Source organism: Mastigoproctus giganteus, unplaced genomic scaffold, assembly GCF_048544385.1.
Source record: "Mastigoproctus giganteus isolate SK-2022 unplaced genomic scaffold, ASM4854438v1 scaffold_15, whole genome shotgun sequence".
Classification (NCBI taxonomy): Eukaryota; Metazoa; Arthropoda; class Arachnida; order Uropygi; family Thelyphonidae; genus Mastigoproctus; species Mastigoproctus giganteus.
The window spans coordinates 3,039,918-3,061,000 of NW_028328292.1; the positions used below are offsets into that span (position 1 = coordinate 3,039,918).

The following is a 21,083-nucleotide window of genomic DNA, read 5'->3' on the forward strand; positions in this document are numbered from 1 at the left end:
CTTGATTATCGAAATCTATGTCCTTAAATAATATATCACACCTTTTAGATCTCCTGAAGAGATGAGGATAACTAATTCTGTATTATGAGTATGGTGATGATTTGTGGAACTTTCACAGTTATTCCTATTTCAGACTTGTGTGAATTATTCCCTTGGACTGGAGAAGTGTCAACATCTCCCTATTTCATAAGGGAACAGTTAAAGAAATGATGGGCAATTATAAACAAGCAAGTTGACTTGCATGGTTGATAAGGTTTTGAAGTCTATGGTTAAAGATGCAATACAGGACCATCTTGGAAAGCATAGCATCTTAAATGGCTCTCAGTAAGGTTTTGTGAAGGAGAAATCTTGTCTGACAAAGCTGATAAATTACTTATGAGCTTGTAAAGGTTGGATGTAAGAAACAACTTTAACATTACATATTTGGAATTTAGTAAGGCCTTTTGATACATTTTCTCGTGAGAAATTATTTTATAAATTGGAGCACATTAGAATATCAGAGAAGATTCATCAGTGGATTAGGTGTTGTTTCAAGGACAGGAGATAGAAGGTGGTCATAAATGGGCATTCTGCATAGTGGGCTAGAGTAGCAAGTAAGGTCCTTTAGAGATTAGTGCACAGACCTCTCGTGTCATATCTTCCTACATGATACTAATGAGGGAATACAGAAGCTGTCAAAGTTTGCTGATTCAAATGTTGGAAGTGTAATTAATGATCAGAACCAGGCTATGCTGCTTGAAAAGGATCTGGACAAATGACATGCATGGTCTGAAAAATTACAACTAAAGTTTTCATTCTACTGAATGCACTTGGGAACAGAAACTCAGGAGTAGTTTATAGATTGAGAGTAGAGCAGTTGAAAGATGTTCTTGAGGAGAATGGTGGAGATTACAGTACTGGAAGGCATGAAGTTCAGCATGCAGTAGATAGAATACCATGAGGTGTTCTCTCAATGATTTATTGGAATTTTGCAAGTAGAGAGAGAGAGAGAGAGAAGGAGGTTATTATTCCTCTTAAGATGATGATACAGCCACATATGGAACATTGTATCCAAGTCTAGAGACTGCATCTAAAGAATGATACAGAAATGTTAGAGAATGTGCAAAGAAGGGTAACTATATTAGTTAAGAGCACAAAGTATTATCTCTACAAGACAGCTTACAATAGGGATGGTGAACTAATGGCATGTGTGCTATATAAAATATATGGGCACAAGGTCATCACTGATAAATAGTTTATATTATAAAAAAGTGTTTTTATTTTTTTAATTTGAAGACACATGTGTTTTATGGTCTCTCAGTCACATCTGGCAGTGATAATTATGTGCAGAATTTATACAGAAACAAAGTTCTCATTAGAAAATTTCAAGTATTGCTACATTTTTTATAATAACAATAAAGACTGATTAATAACTTTAGTCAGTTTTTTTTCCTGTGCACCCAAAAATTGTTGTTTTTTTCTGTCACATGTGAAATTGTTATATTTTTGTTTCAGCTGATTTTTGGCGTGCAGGGCAGTAAAGGTTTGCCATTCCTGGTGTAAGAGTTGTGATGTACAGACATAGCAAATACACACCTTAGTGGGAATTTCATTGAAGTATATAAGGTCCTGGGGGAATTAATAAAATGAATGAGGGATAAATAGGGTGCAACTTTAAAATCTGAGAGAGTAACAGTAGACTAGATCTTATGAAATTTACCTTACAGTAGTATATTGTTGTGGAACATTGGAATAAGTTACTGAGGGGGGTGGCTGAGGCAGACAGTGGAAAACTTTAAGGACTAATTAGATGGGCACCTTTGGGGAGGGGAGAAGAGAGAGAGAACCTTTATTTTATTTTCATTCAAAATTCATGTATAACAGTCTTTGACTAATGTTGATGAAGATGCACAGCTGAAATTTTTTAAGTTTATTTTGTTTACCAGTGATGTACATTTTCAACTAGAGCAGATTGTTGTAAAAAGAATGTGCATATCTAGGTCATGGAGAAATCTTGCATACAAAATGAAATGCACAGTGTTATATGCTGTTTCATTTGCAGGAATTCTCAGACCAGTTTTTCACGATAAGACAGAGAATCTGGAATGTTTTCCCCAGCAATTCCTTTTACCAGTAATCACTGTATACTGATGTAGGATTTACTTAAAGATATAATTACCATCAGGGCTAAAGGGAAGGGTTTTTTGCTTCTGTAAAAGTTGACTACATTGGTTTCAGACAGTTTTTAAATTCCTTATAGTGGGACCAACTGATGATGTTACCAACAGCAAATTCATTCAAGGAATTAATTGTGGAAGCGACTAGGCTTTTCATACCGATTAAGAAATATTGTACAAGGTTTAGGCCTAAATGGATGTCAGATGAACTAATGAGACTCGTGGTAGAGAAAAAAAATGCATGAGATGCATATAAATTATCAGGTGACACAGAAGCCTATGGCAGATATAAGCTAGTCTGTAATCAAGTCACAAAAGAGATTAGGCAAGCGAAGGCAGATTAACAGAAATTTTTGGCAAAGGATGCTAAGAAAAACAGCAAGGACTACTTTATTTATATAAACTCTAAAAGGAAGAGAATGAATTAGATTGGTCCACTTGATATCGATATTTCAACTGTTAATGATCCTGCTCAGATAGCTGATAATCTGAATGAGTATTTTGCATCTACATTCACATGGGGAGTTATTAAGGAAGGAAAATGCCAGAAGTTTATCAAACTGTAACAGGGTGCTTAATGATTTTGTAATAACTGAGAGCAAAGTGGAGGAGAAATTGTTGAAGTTAAACATAAGAAAGGCACCTGGGGTGGATGGAATCTATTCAATTATATTAAAGGAGGCGGAAAGGAACTAAGCAAACCCTTAGCCATAATTAAGTCCCCATGGACTGGAAATGTGCAATTGTATCCCCAATTCACAAAGGGGAATCTAAGAGTGACACGAGTAATTACACGCCAGTTAGTTTAACTTCTGTTCCAGGTAAAATAATGGAGTCAGTGGTTAGAGATGCATTGCATGATCATCTAGACAAGACTGCAGCAATAATTCAGACACAGCATGGGTTTGTTAAGGGAAAGCCTTGTCTGACAAATTTGATTGGTTACTATGATGTGGTTACAAAGGAACTAGATGCAAAAAATAATTTTGATATCATAGACTTAAATTTCAGAAAAGCTTTTGACACTGTTACACATAGAAGACTACTGTACAAATTGGAACAGAATGGTATTAAGGGTAAGTTGCTACAATGGATAAAAGGGTGGTTGAGTGGGAAAAGACAGAGTGGTAATCAATGGACGCTGCTCTTTGTGGACTAATGTTATTAGTGGAGTCCCACAGGGTTTGGTGTTGGGCCCACTGTTGTTTTGTATATTTATCAATGATATTGGTGAAGGTATATCAGGCATAGTGTCGAAGTTTGCAGATGATGCAAAGGTTGGCAGGGTTGATAATGACAGTGTGCTACTGCAACAGGATGTAGAAAATTTGGGCTGATGGGCTGAGAAGTGGCAATGGAAGTTTAATATTGAGAAATGCAAAGTACTGCATATGGGTAGAAGTAACTCCAGAGAAACGTACCAACTGTGTAGTACTACACTTAGGGTGGTAGAAAATGAAAAAGACCTGGAATTGATTGTGCAGTCAGATATGAAGTTTTCTGAGCAATGCAGACAGGCTGCCATAGAAGGTCATGGGGTTTTGTCAATGATATACAGGAATTTTGCTAGCAGGGAAAAGGAGGTTATTATCCCATTTTATAAGGAAATGGTCAGGCCACACCTCGAGTACTGCGTATAGATCTGGAGGTCTCATTTTAGGAAGGATGTAAAGTTGCTTGAACATGTACAGAGAAGGGCAACAAGATTGGTGAGGGGAACGAAGGGGGTCCTCTTACTAAGAAAGGCTTAAGTTCTGCAGATTGCAGCGGCTGGAGACTAGGCACCTGTGAGCTGATCTGATTGAAGTGTATAAGGTTTTGAATGGGTTGAGCATGCTGAATTCTGATGGGATTCTTCTGCTTGCTCAGATTACGAACCTGAGGGGGCATAAATTCAAATTGAGTAAAGTCAGCTGTAGAATAGATGTGTGGAAATTTGCCTTTAGCCAGTGGATGGTTAATTGCTGGAACAAACTTCTATCTGTTGTTGTGGAAGTCAATAGGTTAAATAAATTCAAGGAAGAACTGGACAAACGTTTAGAGGGAATGGTTGTGTGAAATTGTTTTTTTTTTTTTTTTTTTTTGGCCGATTCTACATCAGCTTGCTTTCTCGCATCACATGCCTCTATTATTACTACTACTATTTCTTCAAGACCACTATTTCAGTTCTTTATTGACATGAGAGGTAATACTCAACACACATTTTTCCAGTAAGATGGAACAAGACCATATGTGGAAAATGTGGTTCTTGATTTCTTTAGAATAGTCTAGATGCTTCGGAGTTGGACGGCCCTGGCTTTTGCACTCACCAATTCATGCAGAGATTATTTTTTAAGGCTAATAGAGGCATAAGCTCCCATTCCATTAAAGAACTGAAAGCTGAAATAATATAACTATGTTGTGTGCATCACTGAAGAAATGGAAGCCACAGTTGTGGGAAATTTATATGGCTGTTTACTAATGCAAAATCAGATGCATAAGAATTCCACGTTGAAGTTGTTGCATTAATAAAAAATCTTCCATGCTTTATGAGTATTGTGATATTATTAACAATGCTGTAAGTGGAATGCTTCAATAAATATAACATCAGAAACTAGAGAATCTTTTTTTTTTTTTTTTTTAATGATTATCCTATAGCAATAGGTGTGTTAAGCTTAATTTGAAAAAAGAAAACAAAAAGAATTGAACAGTTGCTAGAATCACAGAGTTGGGAACTTGAATAAACAAATTAAACATTTGTTTTTGTGAAATAATTATGTAATTTTATATAAACTGTTAGTCCAGTGTAATTTAAAACTATTTTTATTGTATGAAATTATAATATATATATTGTCGTTGTTTATAAAGGATTATGAATCAGATTTTGAAGAAGAACCAGGACAAAGTGAAACTGAAGATGATGAAAATACTGAATCTTCAGAGTCATCATATAGTGATACAGAGAAGTCTGTTCATAATAATACAGTGGTGAGTAATGCACAGCAGCATTCACCATACATTTCTATAGGTGAATCACAAAAGGTGAGCTAATATTTTTTCCTAAATATTACCATAATTATTATTATGATTATTACATAATCATGAAAATAATGTTATTATCATATTGATGATAATAACATTATTTTCATAGTCATGGAGTCTTGTCAATGATAAATAGGAATTTTGCTAGCAGCGACAGGGAGGTGATTATCCTGTTACACAAGGTTATACTGTTATACAAGATTATCCTGTTTAACACTTAGAGAACTGTGTACAGGTCTGGAGGCCTCATTTTAGGAAGGATGTATAGTTGCTAGAACGAGTACAAAGGTGAGGGAAACAAAGAAAGGCTTAAGTCATGCAAATTGCAAGCTTAGAGAATAGGAACCTGCAAAGTGATCTGATTGAGGTGTATAAGGGCTTGAATAGGTTGAGTAAGCTGAATGCTGATGGGATTCTTCATCTTGCTCAGATTAAGAAACCGAGGGGGATACAGATTCAAATTGAGGAAAGACAGTTGTAGAATAGATGTGTAGTAATTTGCCTTTAGTCCGCGCAGGTAATTGATTGGTGGAACAGACTTCCATCTTTTGTTGTGGAAGTTGATAGCCTAAATAAATTTAAGGCTGAGCTGGACAGGCATTTGGAATGAATGGAGGGGTGAAATGGGAAGGTTTTTTTTTTTTTTTTTTTGGCTAATGCTGCATAAGCTTGCTTTCTTGCATTGTATGCCTCTACTAATGCTTACTTTGAGACTTATTAACTTCAGGTTAGTCCATTTATTATCACGTAGAACTTTAATTTTCCAAAGATAGACTGAGACTTGTGGGTGGTCACAGCAATACAACACTTCTGGATTGATTGGTTAACTGCTTCTGATATCAATGTGTTGGAGATTCTGCATGGGAGAATGTCATACCTAATTTCATTTTTATTGAGGATTCAAATGATGACTGAAAACTTCTGCATTAAGGAACAACTAGCAGGTATTGATCATAATGTATTGTAGGAGATCACATGTCAAGGGTAAAAAGGAAGAGTTTAACTTTTGAAAGGGAAATTTTTCTGACCTTAGGCATTATTTGAACTCAATTCAATGTGAACAGTTGGTGGGAAAGTGTTCAGAGAAGTAATTCTAGAACCCACTCATCTTTACATATTTTCAAAATGTTATTGCTCCAGGCATATATCAAAGTGGATGACCACTGAACTGATGAAGTCAGTTACAGATTGTTACAGAAAAGTAAAAGAAAAGTTTTGGTTGCAGTAATGGAAAAGAAAGTGGTACAGGATGAATATAAATTATCAAGGGACAGTGAATACTCTGATAAGTATACATTAGCATTAGCAGAGGCATTTGATGCAAGAAAGCAAGCTTATGCAGCGTCAGCCAAAAAAAAAAAAAAAAAAAAACCACTTCCACTTCACCCCTCTGTTCATTCGAAATACCTGTCCAGTTGAGCCTTAAACTTATTTAGGCTATCAACTTCCACGACAAGGGATGGAAGTCTGTTCCACCAACCAACCACCTGCTGGCTAAAGGCAAATTTCCGCACATCTATCCTACATCTGTCTTTCCTCAATTTGAATTTATGCCCTCTCAGGTGATTATTCTGAGCAAGAGGAAGAATCCCATCAGCATTGAGCATGCTCAAACCATTCAAGACTTTATACACCTCTATCAGATCACCTCGCTGGTGCCTAGTCTCCAGACACTGTAATTTGCAAAACTTAAGCCTTTCTTCGTAAGAGCACCCCTTTGTTCCATTCACTAATCTTGTTGCCCTTCTCTGTACTCGTTCCAGCAGCTCTACATCCTTCTTGAAATGAGGCCTCCAGACCTGTATATAGTACTCTAGGTGTGGCCTGACCATTGCCTTATACAAAGGAATAATCACCTCCTTATCCCTGCTAGAAAAATTCCTATATATTATTGACAATACACCATGAGCTACTCTTGCAGCCCGTCTGCACTGCCCAGAGAACTTCATATCTGCCTGCACAACCACCCCCAGGTCCCTTTCATTCTCTACCACTGTCAGTGTAGTACCACAGAGTTGATACGTTGCTCTGGGGTTGTTGTTTCCCATATGTAGTACTTTACATTTGTCAATGTTAAACTTCATTTGCCACCTCTCAGCCCATCTGCTCAACCTTTCCAGATCCTGTTGCAGCAGCATAGTGTCAGTAGTGTCCTTGACAACCCTGCCAACCTTCGTATCGTCTGCAAACTTGGACATTAAGCTTGATATACCATCATCAATATCATTTATAAATACAGAAAACAATAATGGATCCAACACTGCACCCTGAGGGACTCCTCTAATAACATTAGTCCACGATGAGCAGTGTCCATTGATTACCACTCTCCATCTTCTCCCCCTCAACCAACCCTTTATCCATAGCAGCAATTTGCCTATAATGCCACTGGCGCCTCCGTAGCAAGGTGGGAAGGCGCAGCAATGTGTATCATACGCTTCTTGATTAGACAGGGGTTCGAGCCTGTCACCACCAAATACGGAGGATGCGGAAAGGTCAGGGAATGACCACCGCATATCCCGGAGCAATATGGCCTTAGTTGCTAATGCTCCTAAAAACCAAATCACTAACTAACTAACCTCCAATGCCACACTGCTCCAATTTGTGCAGCAGTCTTCCATGTGCAACAGTATCAAAAGCCTTTCTAAGATCCAAGTATATAATATCAAAGTTATTCCCTGCATCCAGTTCTTTTGTGACTGCATCATAGTGGCGCCTCAGTAGCCAGGTGGGAAGGAGCAGCAGTGCGTAGCACATGCTTCTTGATTAGACCGGGGTTCGAGCCCGTCACCACCAAATACGGAGGATGCGGAAAGGTCAAGGGAATGACCACCACATATTCCCGAAGCAATATGGCCTTAGTTGCTAATGATCCTAAAAACCAAATAAAATAACTGCATCATAGTATCCAATCAAATTGGTCAGGCAAGACTTCCCCTTAACAAAACCATGCTGTGTCTGAGCTATAACTGAAGTCTCGTCTAGATGATCCTGCAGTGCTTCTTTAACCAGTGCCTCCATTAATTTTCCTGGAACAGAAGTTAAACTCACAGGTCTATAATTACTTGTGTCAGCCTTTGATCCTCCTTTGTGAATTGGGGGTCACATTTGCACATCTCCAGTCTGTGGGTACCTCCCCTGAGTCCAAGGAAGCTCTCATAATTATGGCTAAGGATTTGCTTACTTCCTTTGCTGCCTCCTTTAATATTACTGGATAGATCCCATCCACGCCAGGTGCCTTTCTTGTGTTTATCTTCAACAATTTCTCCTCCACTTTACTCTCAGTTATTACAAGATTCTCTGGCTTACTGCCAGAGTTGAATATACCTCTGGCATTCCCCTCGCTGAATAACTCCTCATGTGTGAATGTCGATGCAAAATATTCATTTAGTTTGTTAGCTACCTGAGCAGGATCATCAACAGTTGACCCATCGATGTCAAGTGGACCAATCTGATTCATCCATTTCCTTCTAGAGTTTACATAAGTAAAGAACTCTTTGCTGTTTTTCTTTGCATCCCTTGCCAAAGATTTCTCGTAATCTGCCTTCGCCTGCCTAACCTTCTTTGTAACTTGGTTACAGATCAACTTGTGAGGCGCCTCCATAGCCAGGTGGGAAGGAGCAGCAGTGCGTAGCACACGCTTCTTGATTAGACCGGGGTTCGAGCTCGTCACAACCAAATATGGAAGATGCGGAAAGGTCAGGGAATGACCACCGCATTTCCCATAGCAATATGGCCTTAGTTGCTAATGCTCTTAAAAATCAAACAACAAACAAACAGATCAACTTGTATCTATCATAGGCTTCTGTGTCACGTGTTAATTTGTATGTATCGCATGCATTTTTCTTCTCTGCCATATGTCTCATTAGTTCATCTGACATCCATTTAGGCCTAAACCTTGAACAATATTTCTTTGTTGGTATGTAAAGCCTAGTAGCTTCCAAGATAAGTTCTTTGAATGCTTCCCATTTTGAATTTGCTGTTAGTAACACCTTCAGTTGGTCCCACTGTATAGAATTTAAATACTGTCTCAGACCATTGTAGTTGCCTTTATGGAAGCAATAAACCTTCCCTTTACCCCTAATGGTAGTTACCTCTTTGAGTAAATCCCACTTCAGCACACTGTGATCACTGCCATCTAGTGGTTCATTTATCTGCAGATTCTTAATGCATGAAGAATCACTACTGATAATCAAATCAAGAGTATTACTCCCTCTAGTTGCCTCCCGAACATGCTGATGTAGAAAACAATCATCCAATAAATCCACAAAAGCCTTGCTAATGTGTGAGTGACCAACCCACAAATTTCAGTCAATATCTGGGAAATTAAAATCTCCCATTATAAGACTCTCTGATTTACTGGCCCACTCTATTTCCCTGTACAGTTTCTTATTATACTCATCAGAGTCATTAGGCCTATAGTACACTTCTACTCTCAATTTTGATCTACCAATGCTAATGTCACACCAAACTGTCCAGCGATGTCGACTGTCTTCACTTCCTTGAATTTTATGTGTTTCTTAACTAATAGCATAACCCCTCCTCCCTTCCTATCCTGTGTATCCTTTCTGTAGACTTTATACTCTCCAAATTCCAGTTCTGCATTCCTTATATCTGTGTGACTCCACGTCTCTGAAATCCCAACAATATCTGCCTCTGATGTTTTGAGCAATACCTCAAATTCATCAAATTTATTTACTAAATTCCTAGAATTGGTGTACACGCAAGTATACATGTACCTGTTCTTTTTCTTAGCTACCCTAACACAACCCATGTGTTTACTTGTACCGCAATGACTTCCAGCAGTCTCTGAAATATCCTGCATCTTGTTTTTCAGGCTTCTGCTCATTCCAATAGAAGCAGTGCAAGAATCTCTTTCACCTCTGCCAGTGGCTACTGTTAATCTATTAGTCTTTGTCTCCCCCAAGCTAGCAGTTTTCCGACCCACCTAACACTGCCTCGATAGCATCAGCAAATATTCTTGCACCCTTTCTATTTAAGTGTATCCCATCCCTGTAGAAGCAGTCTCTCCTGTTAACAAGTACAGTCCAGGCTGAAAAAAATTCTACCCCTTATCCTTGCACAATCTTTCCAGGGCCGAATTGATCGACAATGCTCTCATCATATACTCTCTCCTATCGTGTCTGGGCGAATTGCAGACACTTTCAAATTCAACCCTAATTCACGGCTTTTTTTCAACAGTGACCTGTACTTGTTAAGTAATTCTGCCGGTCTCCTACTCTTGATATCATTAGTGCCAACGTGTACAACTATATCACCCTTTTGTGCTATCTGCTCTACAGCGTCATCAACCTTTGCCCCTGCCTGACATACCCTGGTCCTGTTCCACCTATCCTTTTTACAAATCATGTTCCCCGTTTCTCTGGCAATAGCGTCACCAACACCTACTAGTTCCTGTTGGACCAGCGCATTCTGCCTTGGGGGTTGCTGCTGTGTTGGGTGATGACCAAGTGCAAGCTCTGGCGTTGAGTGGGCAGCTGAGAGCTTGATGGGCCCCTCAATTTAGTTCCTTCGAGGGCATCCACCCTGTCCTTCAAGCTCTCATATAGGCCCATAACAACTCTGAGTTGTTGCCTGATTTCGACACACTCCTTGCATCGCGCACACGCAAAGACATCCCCCATGGCAATATCATGTCCCGTACCTGAATGCTCCATAAACACCATGCAAGCAGTGCATTTTAAAAGGCTGTGATTCAGAAGGCAACTGCCTCCCCCTCAGTTCTCCTCTGAGCCACAGTACTTCCATTAGCTTGAGCCTTTTGCTTTGCTGCTCTGCTCTGAGTCATGATTTATATTAATTTCAATAATTACATTACATTATTAATTATTATTATATTATAATTATAATTATATTATTATAATTATTATTACATTAATCTGTAATACAGTTATTATTTAGGGAGTAATAAATAAATGCTAAGGCAGACTTGGAAATGGTGCTGTAAGAGAGGGCAAAGTGCAGTAATAAAGAATTTTTTTCATATGTGAACATTAAAAGAAAGGAATTGAATAATATTAATCACTACAGAGTAGCATGGGTGGCATTATCGATGACTTTAATGGGTAGCTGATGAGCTAAATAAATTTATTTCATCAATATTTACTTGTGACCATTTTTTTTAGGCTTGATAGTACTGTTGGCTGTGACAGCAAAGATCAGGAACTAGATTACTGTAAAAGAGTTGATAGAGAAATTGTCATGCTGGATGTGAAAAATGTCACAAGAGTTTTTTTTTTTTTTTATGAAACCCCCAAACATAACAGGTATTAAAACCTATAGTAGTAAGTACCGTGCATGGGTTGGAGCTTGAGAAGACAAAAGAAGATATATGTTGATATTAGTCTTGAACTTCTGTAGACTGTAATTTCCAAGAAATACGTATGAGGGAAGGTTGTTCCAGAAAACGGCAGTTGAATGAATAAACGAGGAAGATGAAAAATTGGTTCTGTGAATTTGAAGTTGGACAGTAAATGGATGTTGGCTGGTGGCGGCACGTGTTCGGACTGTTTTGAAAGAGCGAGTGGGAATTATAGAAGCCAATTCAGAAGAACAGTGCTCATGGAAGTATCTGTAGAAAAGGCATGCAGCAGAAACAGTACATCTATGAGACAGAGAGTGGAGAGACACTTAGAGAGGAGTCATTAATTGACTTAACTGCCCTCTTCTGAATGGAATCTAGAAGCCTGAGGGAGATTTTGGGGGGCACTGGTTTATGGTGGATTTGCGATTTGTACAAAGTGAACAGCTGTTGGGAAGAAATGTAATGCCAAGAGCGAAAAAGAAAACCAAGTTTTTTTAGATGCATAGGAAGCAATATTTGTAATGTGCTTTATGCCAAGAGAGATTAGAAGTCAGGGTAATCCCCAAAAGAGATATATCAACTTGCCTAGAAATAAGAGTGTCACCAAAGATAAGCATAGGAGCAGAAGAATCCTTTTTTGTGAGATATAAGACAGGACTAAGTTTTAGAAGGATTGTTGAAGTCAACTAAGTTGTCTTTGCCCCAATGGAGAATTACCTGAAGATCGGCATTTAAGGAATTGGTAGCGGATATTCGAGAAATTGAAGCTGATTGAGCAGGGCAAGGTTTCTCAAACTAGAAAGTTGAATGCAGTGTGCTATCATCAGCAAAACTATGGATAGGATTTCCGGTCAATGGAAGAAGGTCATTAATATACAAGAGGAAAAGAGGGGGGGAGAACTGAACCATGGGGACACCAGCATTAGTGGAGAAGTTAGAAGACAGAGAACCATCTACCATCACCCTCAGTGAGCAGTCAGAGAGAAAACAGGATAACCAATTACAAAAAACAGTTGGCAAATCATAAGATGGAAACTTGTTTAGAAAACCTTTATGCCAAACACGATCAAAAGCCTTTGAGATATCAAGAGAAACTGCTTGTGTTTCACCAAACGTTTCCATTGAATTTGTTCATAAATGGGTAACATAAGCCAGTATATCACCAATCGACACTGGCGGAATCCATACTGGCGATCGTTGATCAGACGGAAGTTTTCTAGATAGTTTAAGAGTTGGCAGTTAATTGATTTCTCCATTAGTTTAGAAAGAGTAGAAGTAATTGCAATGGGATGATAATTGGATGGGAAGGATTTCACTCTTTTTAGGAACTGGCTGGATATAAGCAAATTTCCAAGCAGAAAGAAAAACACCTTTGGAATCAGAAAGTGAGAAAAGGCAGTAAAGAACAGGAGTAAGTTCAGGAGCGCAGGTTTTGAGAATAAGTGACGAAATACCATCAGTACCTGGAGCTTTCTTAGTATCAAGATTCGTCAAAATCCTTCTGACATCCTTTTGACATCTCTAGGTCAGCTTTATCCTTAGCTGAAGTGACAATAGAACCATCTGGTTTTGACAGAGGTGGGAGCAGAGATGGGCAAAATTAGCAGCCAATAGCTTTGGCAAGAGACCAGAATGCTTGGCTGCCATTAGGGCAAGAAGCAAGTTTTCTACTCTTAGTCTGTTCAAAATCTAGTTTGGTCTGATTAATGACTGCTTTACAATTGTTGTAAGCTCTGGTGGAGGCAGAAAATGGGATTTATCAGTGATATTAAAAGCATGCAGCAAAGCAGATTGCCAAACTTCTATTTATTATAATGTGTACTAGGGGGGCTTCGCCCCGTGCTGTCTGCACTCGCTTCTTTTGATAAAGTAAAATAAAATACTTACAGAAGCTTTCGACATTGTGTTTGTCTCTTTGCTCTGAATACATAAATGCATTACATATGGAAATCAAGAATGGTACTGCGTGGTCGTGTTAGATAAACATAGTGCGTGACCACACTTAAACAGAAGCTTGAGTTACCACAGTAAAACAATCTTCTGTTACGTATTTTAGTATTTGTTACATATTACCATGTAACCCACATCTCTCTCCTTCCATTGGCTGAATAAATATCACTAGGAGGAAAATTATTTTAATGTTTAGAAAGATATCACTGGAAGACCCAGAAGTGTCGAGATGTGTAAATGTCTTCTCTGATTTAGAGATGTGTAAATGTCTTCTCTAATCCAAGGTCATTGAAGGTGAAATGTTTAACTGTGGACCTGAAAATTTAGTTTCAGTATTTAGATTTTAGTAAGGCTGAGTACCATGTGAATACCTTTTTTATAAATTGGAATGATATGCGATCGGTGCGAAGGTGCCATTGTGGATAAAAGCTTGGGAAAATGGCAAAGCAAAGGGTAACTATAAGTTGCTTTTTCTCTGAGCGAACTTAACTTTTAAGTGTAATGTGCAGGATTCACCACTTGTGAATAACATTTATGAAGGTAGGTCAGTGAGTAGTGTGTTTATCTAAATGTTTTTTATATTGAAATGAAAGATCAAATCTGAAAATAACAGGTTTGATGTCAGAGTATTTTGAAAATACAAAAGTTACTAGGGTATTAAATGATAATTACAATGGTATGCTGCTTCAACAAGAACTAGATAAATTGTTCGGATGATTTGAAAAATGGCATTTCAAGTGGTATTGGGAAATGTAAGGTCTTTGGTAATCTCATATTATGAGAGTGATTCCAACAAGTAATGTACAAAGTGTGCTTATGTTATATCACATGATGCTTAACCTTACTAGTTACATCCTTTATTGTTCAGTTTTTGTTGAAGCTGGTCATGTAGTTTTGTTCTGATTTTAGCATCAGCATTAGTTGAGGCATGTGATGCAAGAAAGCAAGCTTATGTAGCATCAACCAAAAAAAAAAACCCCCTCCCAGTTCACCCAACCATTCACTCGAAATGCCTGTCTAGCTAAGCCTTAAATTTATTTAAGCTCTCAATTTCTACAAGAGATGGAAGTCTGTTCCAGCAATCAACTACCCACTGGCTGAAGGCAAATTTCTGCACATCTATTCTACAGTCATCTTTCCTCAATTTGAATCTATGTCCCCTCAGGTTCATAATCTGAGCAAGAGGAGGAATCCCATCAGCATTGAGCTTGCTCAAGCTATTCAAGGTCTTTTACACCTCAATCAGATCAACACACAGGTGCCTAGTCTCCAGGTGCTGCAATTTGCAGAACTTAAGCCTTTCTTGGTAAGATCACCCCTTTGTTCCTCTCACCAATCTTATTGCCCTTTTTTGTACTCATTCTAGCAACTCTACATCTTTCCTAAAATGCAGCCTCCAGACCTGTACACAGTACTCAAGGTATGGCCTGACCGTTGCCTTGTACAAAGGGATAATCAGCTCCTTGTCCCTGGCGGCAGACAAGTATTTTCTAGCAAATACTTGTCTGAGAAGGTTGTATCATTTATTTTACAGCAGTCCAATATCTTAACATTCCCCAGAGTTTGAGTTTGCTTTTTACTATAAATATTGATTAAAAGAATCTGTTCAACTCTGCCAATTCTGTTGGGTTTCCTGTTGACCTTCCACTGCAACAAATTAAGGGACCTATTGGATTTACTCTCCTCTTTTTCATGTTCAAATATGAGAACTCTTTATCCCTGTACTTAGCTCTCTTTGTTAGTGCTTTCTTTTAATCAACATCACTTGTCTTACCCCCATACTGGCTTTGTTACATATTCTCTTGTACTCATACAAATCAGAATCATGTGATTGTCTGTAACTGTCCAGTGTTTGTTTATTTTGCTGAATCAAACTCTTAACCTGACCTTTCATCCATTTTGGTACCTTCAGTTTGTGGAATTTGACTGCTGGTATGAATACATTTGTGGCTTTGAAGACAAATCACCTGAACATTTCCCATCCCTTCTTCCATATTGGAAGATGGCAAGAAAGTAATATGAAGAGATTTTATCATTTCTTTAGTGTAATTAAGAAAAATTAGCTAAAATAATGTAGAACAAACAATCTATATTTAAAATTGCTTTTTTCCTCTTTCAAAAGACATTTTGAATGTCATACAACACACTATCATGCCTGCTCATGTAAAAATTTTAATCCAAGAAATTTTAATCCAAAAAAAATAGCCATCAACTGAATAAATTAAAAAATTATACCAGCAGGCACATTCATTTTGTCAGTTGCACTGTTGTAATAATAATAATAATAAAAAAAAAAAAAAATTGTAATTGTATCCCTCATGACATTGCAATATGCGTAATCTTAAATTATTTGTAGCCTTTTTTCCAAAAAATAAACAAAACTGAATGGTGACTTTTATGCATCAACATGCCTGCTGGCATGGCTTTTTGACATGTTCAGTTGTAAGCAAAATTTATAACATTTTCAAGCTTTGTGTAAATTTTAAAGGGGCTCCTGAGTAGTGACCTTTGTACACCAATATGCCTGCTGACACGATATTTTGATTTGTTCAGTTCATGGTTAATTATATACAGGAAAAGTTTATAACATTTTCATGCTTTGGTTAAATTCCATAACGGCTTGACACAAGCAGTAGGTGACATGCTATGAGTTGACCACAGAGTTGCTAATTATTTCTATGCAGCAGAATTCTACCAATGAATGTGTTTATTTTCATAAGTGAAAAATTTTTTATTTAAATAACAATAAATGTATCTTTTTACATCTGCCTTATTTTTGATGAATGTCCAGTTTTCATTACACTGAAAATACATGAATAAAGGCTGAAAATTCCTGATACTATAACCAAATTAAATACACATGACTATATAAAATATTAGAACTCCATTCTAGTCTATTGCTACTTTTTTCACCCTTCATTTGATTTTATACAAATGAAGAAAATGTGCAAACTATAACTGTATATTTGGCCGTGTAACCATACATTAGTATTTGCTTTCAGTGAGAACAGAAAAAGATAATTGGATAAATTAATGGTAGGCTTTCTACATCTGTTATTTACAGGATTCAACAACAAGGTAAAAAAAAAAGTAAGGTTTAATACCCAATCTATTAGTTCTTTCATTTTTATTTACATAATTTTTAATTATGATTCTGATTAATATAAATAAACTAATGAATTTCCATTTTAATTCTGAAGATAATCGAGGCCTCTTCTAGCCTCATCTGTTTCAAGACAATATACAAAACAGCTCTCTGTGTTGCCCTAATGGTTGTCATTGCTTACATCATAAATTACTACAAAAATTAATTTTATATATATTGTATATATTTTATATATAATTCAATAGAATTCCATAAATATAATACAGATGTGAAGAATATACAAAGGTGACTTCAAAGAAAATGAATTATTATTATTATTTATTATTATTATTATTATTATTATTATTAAGGACACTAATGACTGTACGCTGTTGCAACAGGATCTAGAAAAGTTGAGCAGATGGGCTTGAGAGGTGGCAAATGAAGTTTAACATTGACAAATGTAAAGTACTACATATGGGAAGCAGTAACCCCAGAGTAACGTATCAACTCTATGGTACTATACTGACAGTGGTAGAACGAAAAATACCTGGGGGTAATTGTGCAGGCAGATATGAACTTTTCTGAGCAGTGCGGACGTTCTGCAAGAGTAGCTCATGGTGTTTTTTCAATGATATGCAGGAAATTTTCTAGCAGGGATAAGGAGGTGATTATCCCCTTGTATAAGGCAATGGTCAAGTCACACCTTGAGTACTGTATACAGGTCTAGAGGCTTTATTTTAAGAAGGATGTAGAGCTGTTGGAACAAGTACAGAGAAGGGCAACAAGATTAGTGAATGGAACAAAGGGTTGCTCTTACGAAGAAAGGCTTAAGTTTTGTAAATTACAGTGTCTGGTGACTAGGCACCTGCGAGGTGATCTGATTGAGGTGTATAAAGCCTTGAATGGTTTGAGCATGCTCAATACTGATGGGAATCTTCCTCTTGCTCAGAGTAATCACCTGAGAGGGCATAAATTCAAATTGAGGAAAGACAGATGTAGGATAGATGTGCTTAAGTTTGCCTTTAGTCAGCGGGTAATTGGTTGGTGGAACAGACTTCCATACTTTGTTGTGGAAGTTGATAGCCTAAATAAATTTAAGGCTGGGCTGGACTGGTATTTGGAACGAACGGATGGGTGAAATAGGAGAGTTTTTTTTTTTGGCTGATGCTGCATAAGCTTGCTTTCTTGCATCATGTGCCTCTACTAATGCTAATGTACATTGATTATTCACATTTAAGATTTCGATATTTCTGCATTACAACCAATATTTTTATGCACTATAAACCAAAACTATTGCAGTGGATCTTACATTTTTTTAACCCTCTCTCTCTCTCTCTCTCTCTCTCTCTCTCTCTCTCTCTCTCTCTCTCTCTCTCTCTCTCTCTCTGTTCCAGTACCACAACTATTAACTCTCTTTGAATGAAAGACTGTAATGTATATTTCTCTGACAATTCTGAAAACACATTCATTTTACACAATGATATGAAGTGTGTTTCTGATTTCACTAAACTCTAAAATTTTATAATATATGTGCATTAAAGAAGATAGCTTAAATGCAATTATGCTTTCACGGAAAGCATAATTGCGTTTAATTATGTTTAACATCTAAGATTATTAAATCTTTTTCATTAGATACTGATAAAAGATAATTTACAAAATTCTTTTTTATCTTTAAGAAAATTTAACATGCAGTTGAAACTACAGTACTACCACATGTTTAAAACCAAAACTGTTGGCACATTTGCTTATGAAGGGCTAGCCATCAACTGTGATAGCCATTCCATGCTAGTGTCTTGCACATGGTCTATGTTGAAATGGGTTCTGTCTTCCCTTTGTTTTGTTGCTTTAAGTTTTTTTTTTTTTTTGCTGTGGCATGTCTGTTACACTGGATAACACATTGGCTTTCTTGCCTACATCTTGCCCCTTTGTTAAACACATAACACATCTTTCTCCTCTGGTAAACAGCACATGGTGGCCTGCATGGGACCTCTGGCTAGTGGTTCTTCCATGGTTGGCTGACTAGACAGACATGACTGTATGGGAACAATTGGTAAAGGTGTGTGATACTTGCCTCTACTAATCTAGCTCTGATGGTCATGTTTTTGGTTTGTACTTTGTGCAGAACACTTATCTGGTGAATGTTGCATGGGAATTGTGAGCCAATGGTTCCAGGCTCTGCCTTTATATAGAGAAATGTGCAGTGTGGTGGTAGTAGTGGCAGTTGTCATGAAAAAATAATCGTTAGGGATGTTTTTAATGCTATCTCATTGTAATTTTATGTTTTTGTGGTTGGGAATTGTGACTTAAGATAAAACCTGCTATAGTTTCTCTTGAAATAATTTTTATCTGCACAGAGTTTTTGGGAGATTATAGATGCTGTAGAAGGGAACATAATTTCTTGATAGCCATGTAGAGAAATTTATATAAGCTGTTGCTTAAATTACTTTTAGTTTTATTTAATATATAGGTATTTCTCAACTTTACGAGTTAATTCGTTCCTAGCGTGCGCTCGTAAAGAAGCACCATAGATGTAATATTAAAAACGGGTTATGTTCTCAACAATGAAATTTGACCATTAAATAAATAAAGGGCAACAAAACAATAGTTTTATGTTTAAACGATGATTAATTTAACCAAAGAAATGAAAACAGCCTTTAAAATCAAATAAATTATAATAACAAAGAAATTAATTATGTTATACAAACGTTAAAGGATGTTTATTCTTTGTCATCATCAGTCAATGATGATGAAGAATAATGAGATCACTTTTGCGTATGATCTCATATTTTGTTTCCAATGTTATTTCTCTTTGTTGTTTCTTTTTATAATATCACTCTGTAATATTACTTCGTTTTGGCATGCTGTACAGTATTAATAAGCAGTATAAATTTGAAATAAGACAAGACAACAAAAATGAAGAGCAACACAACCACTCTTTGTAATGTCAGCCGTGGTAACTGCTTTATGTTATGTGAGTCAGTGACACGTTCTCATCTGCCTGAACAAACAAATGCACACACACACACACACACACACACACACACACACACACACACACACACACACACACACACACACACACACACACACACACACACACACACACAGTAGTATGCATAGTTATTCAGTAGTATACAGTAGTACTGTATACTCACGTGGCTTGAAATGCCATATTTATGAATGTTTAGCATTTATTTATTGCAGTTAATGTTCATATTTTCGATTTTGTTGATACTTGAAAAGAACTCATAAACCCAGGAACTCGTAAAGTGGGAACTTCCTATATGTATTTTTTCTTTTAAGTTGGTATTATTAGTGTAATATCTCTGTAGCCCTATTGATCTTATATAGGTTACTTAGGGACAATAAAGGATAATTGATAAGTTGATGAACAATAACTTTTATTTTTCTTTGAACTAAGAAAATATAGTAAAATAGTTATTTAATTAAAAAGCTTCAGAATATTATTTTTAAATTCAACTGAACAGTAATTTTTGATATATTCCTGAAAAATTAGGTAAAGCCAGGAAATGTTAGCAATTCACAGTACATTCATGAGAAATCTTACAGTTCAAACCTAGAAGAACAAAGCAATATTAAAACGAAAACATTGCATACCTTTATTAATTTTTCTAAGGCAAAGGAACAACAAGAGAAAGCAAAAAATATAAGCAAAGTCATGTAAGTATGTTTCTTTTGTGAATTAAAACGCAAACACACATACATGTGTGCATGCATGTTTGCCTTTTTTTCTAATTTTTTAGCCCTTGATATTACAGTGAGTTACATTCAAATTGTTATATTTATTATTCAACCACTAGTATAGCCTCATTTTGCAAAAAGAGAAATTTTAAGATAGTCCAAGTATTTCACATACAAGTAATAATCAGATATGATATCTGTTAGTATTTAGCGTAGACTTATTTGGTCAATAGCCAAACTTTTAGGTTTGTGTGCAGTGAGAAATATTCACTCACAAGCTGTGAGTGAATATTTCTCACTGCATAAAAAAAAAAAAAAAAAAAAAAAAATCTTTTTTTTTTTTTTTTTGGTCAGTAATTATCCTCTTAATAGTTTTCAAACTTTTCTATTGATGACACCCATTCTAAGTGAATTACTGATACTTATATGATAGTCTTGTATTTATTTTTATTTTTTTTTATCTCAAAGTTTTACTATTAATAGGTTACTTCACTGACAGTTGTTAACTGATTGATACAGTCCTCTTCAAGTATATGTATAAGGTTTCTGTGAGAACTTTATTTTGTATAATGCATGTACATGGCATTATACAAAATAAATTCTCGCTAAATGCTCAGTAAGGCCCAGATAGTAGGGGATGTATGTGGTGGCTACCGGAACAAACGGCTCCCTACTTTCAAACACTCCTCTACTATATCTGTCCAGGATCCTCTGGGGGTATCTGCATTTTCTAAGATCTGCCGTGACACGATCAATTTCCTTTTCTTTATCCTCAGAGGTGGTGCAGTGTGATCCTGCTCTATCAAATAGAGCTTTCACTACATTGTTCTTATATCATCCAGCT

General features: G+C 36.7%; 1 protein-coding gene across 2 annotated transcripts in view; it reads left to right on the plus strand.

Moving 5' to 3' along the window:
- Positions 1-21,083, plus strand: part of LOC150074911 (cytoplasmic dynein 2 intermediate chain 1) — a 466,509-nt gene that overhangs the window by 104,899 nt on the left and 340,527 nt on the right. For both annotated transcript variants that reach the window (XM_090389329.1, XM_090389330.1), the window contains exons 7-8: positions 5,004-5,177; positions 20,055-20,218. In XM_090389329.1, the coding sequence (XP_090245455.1) occupies positions 5,004-5,177; positions 20,055-20,218 (338 nt within the window). The remainder of the gene's footprint in view (positions 1-5,003; positions 5,178-20,054; positions 20,219-21,083) is intronic.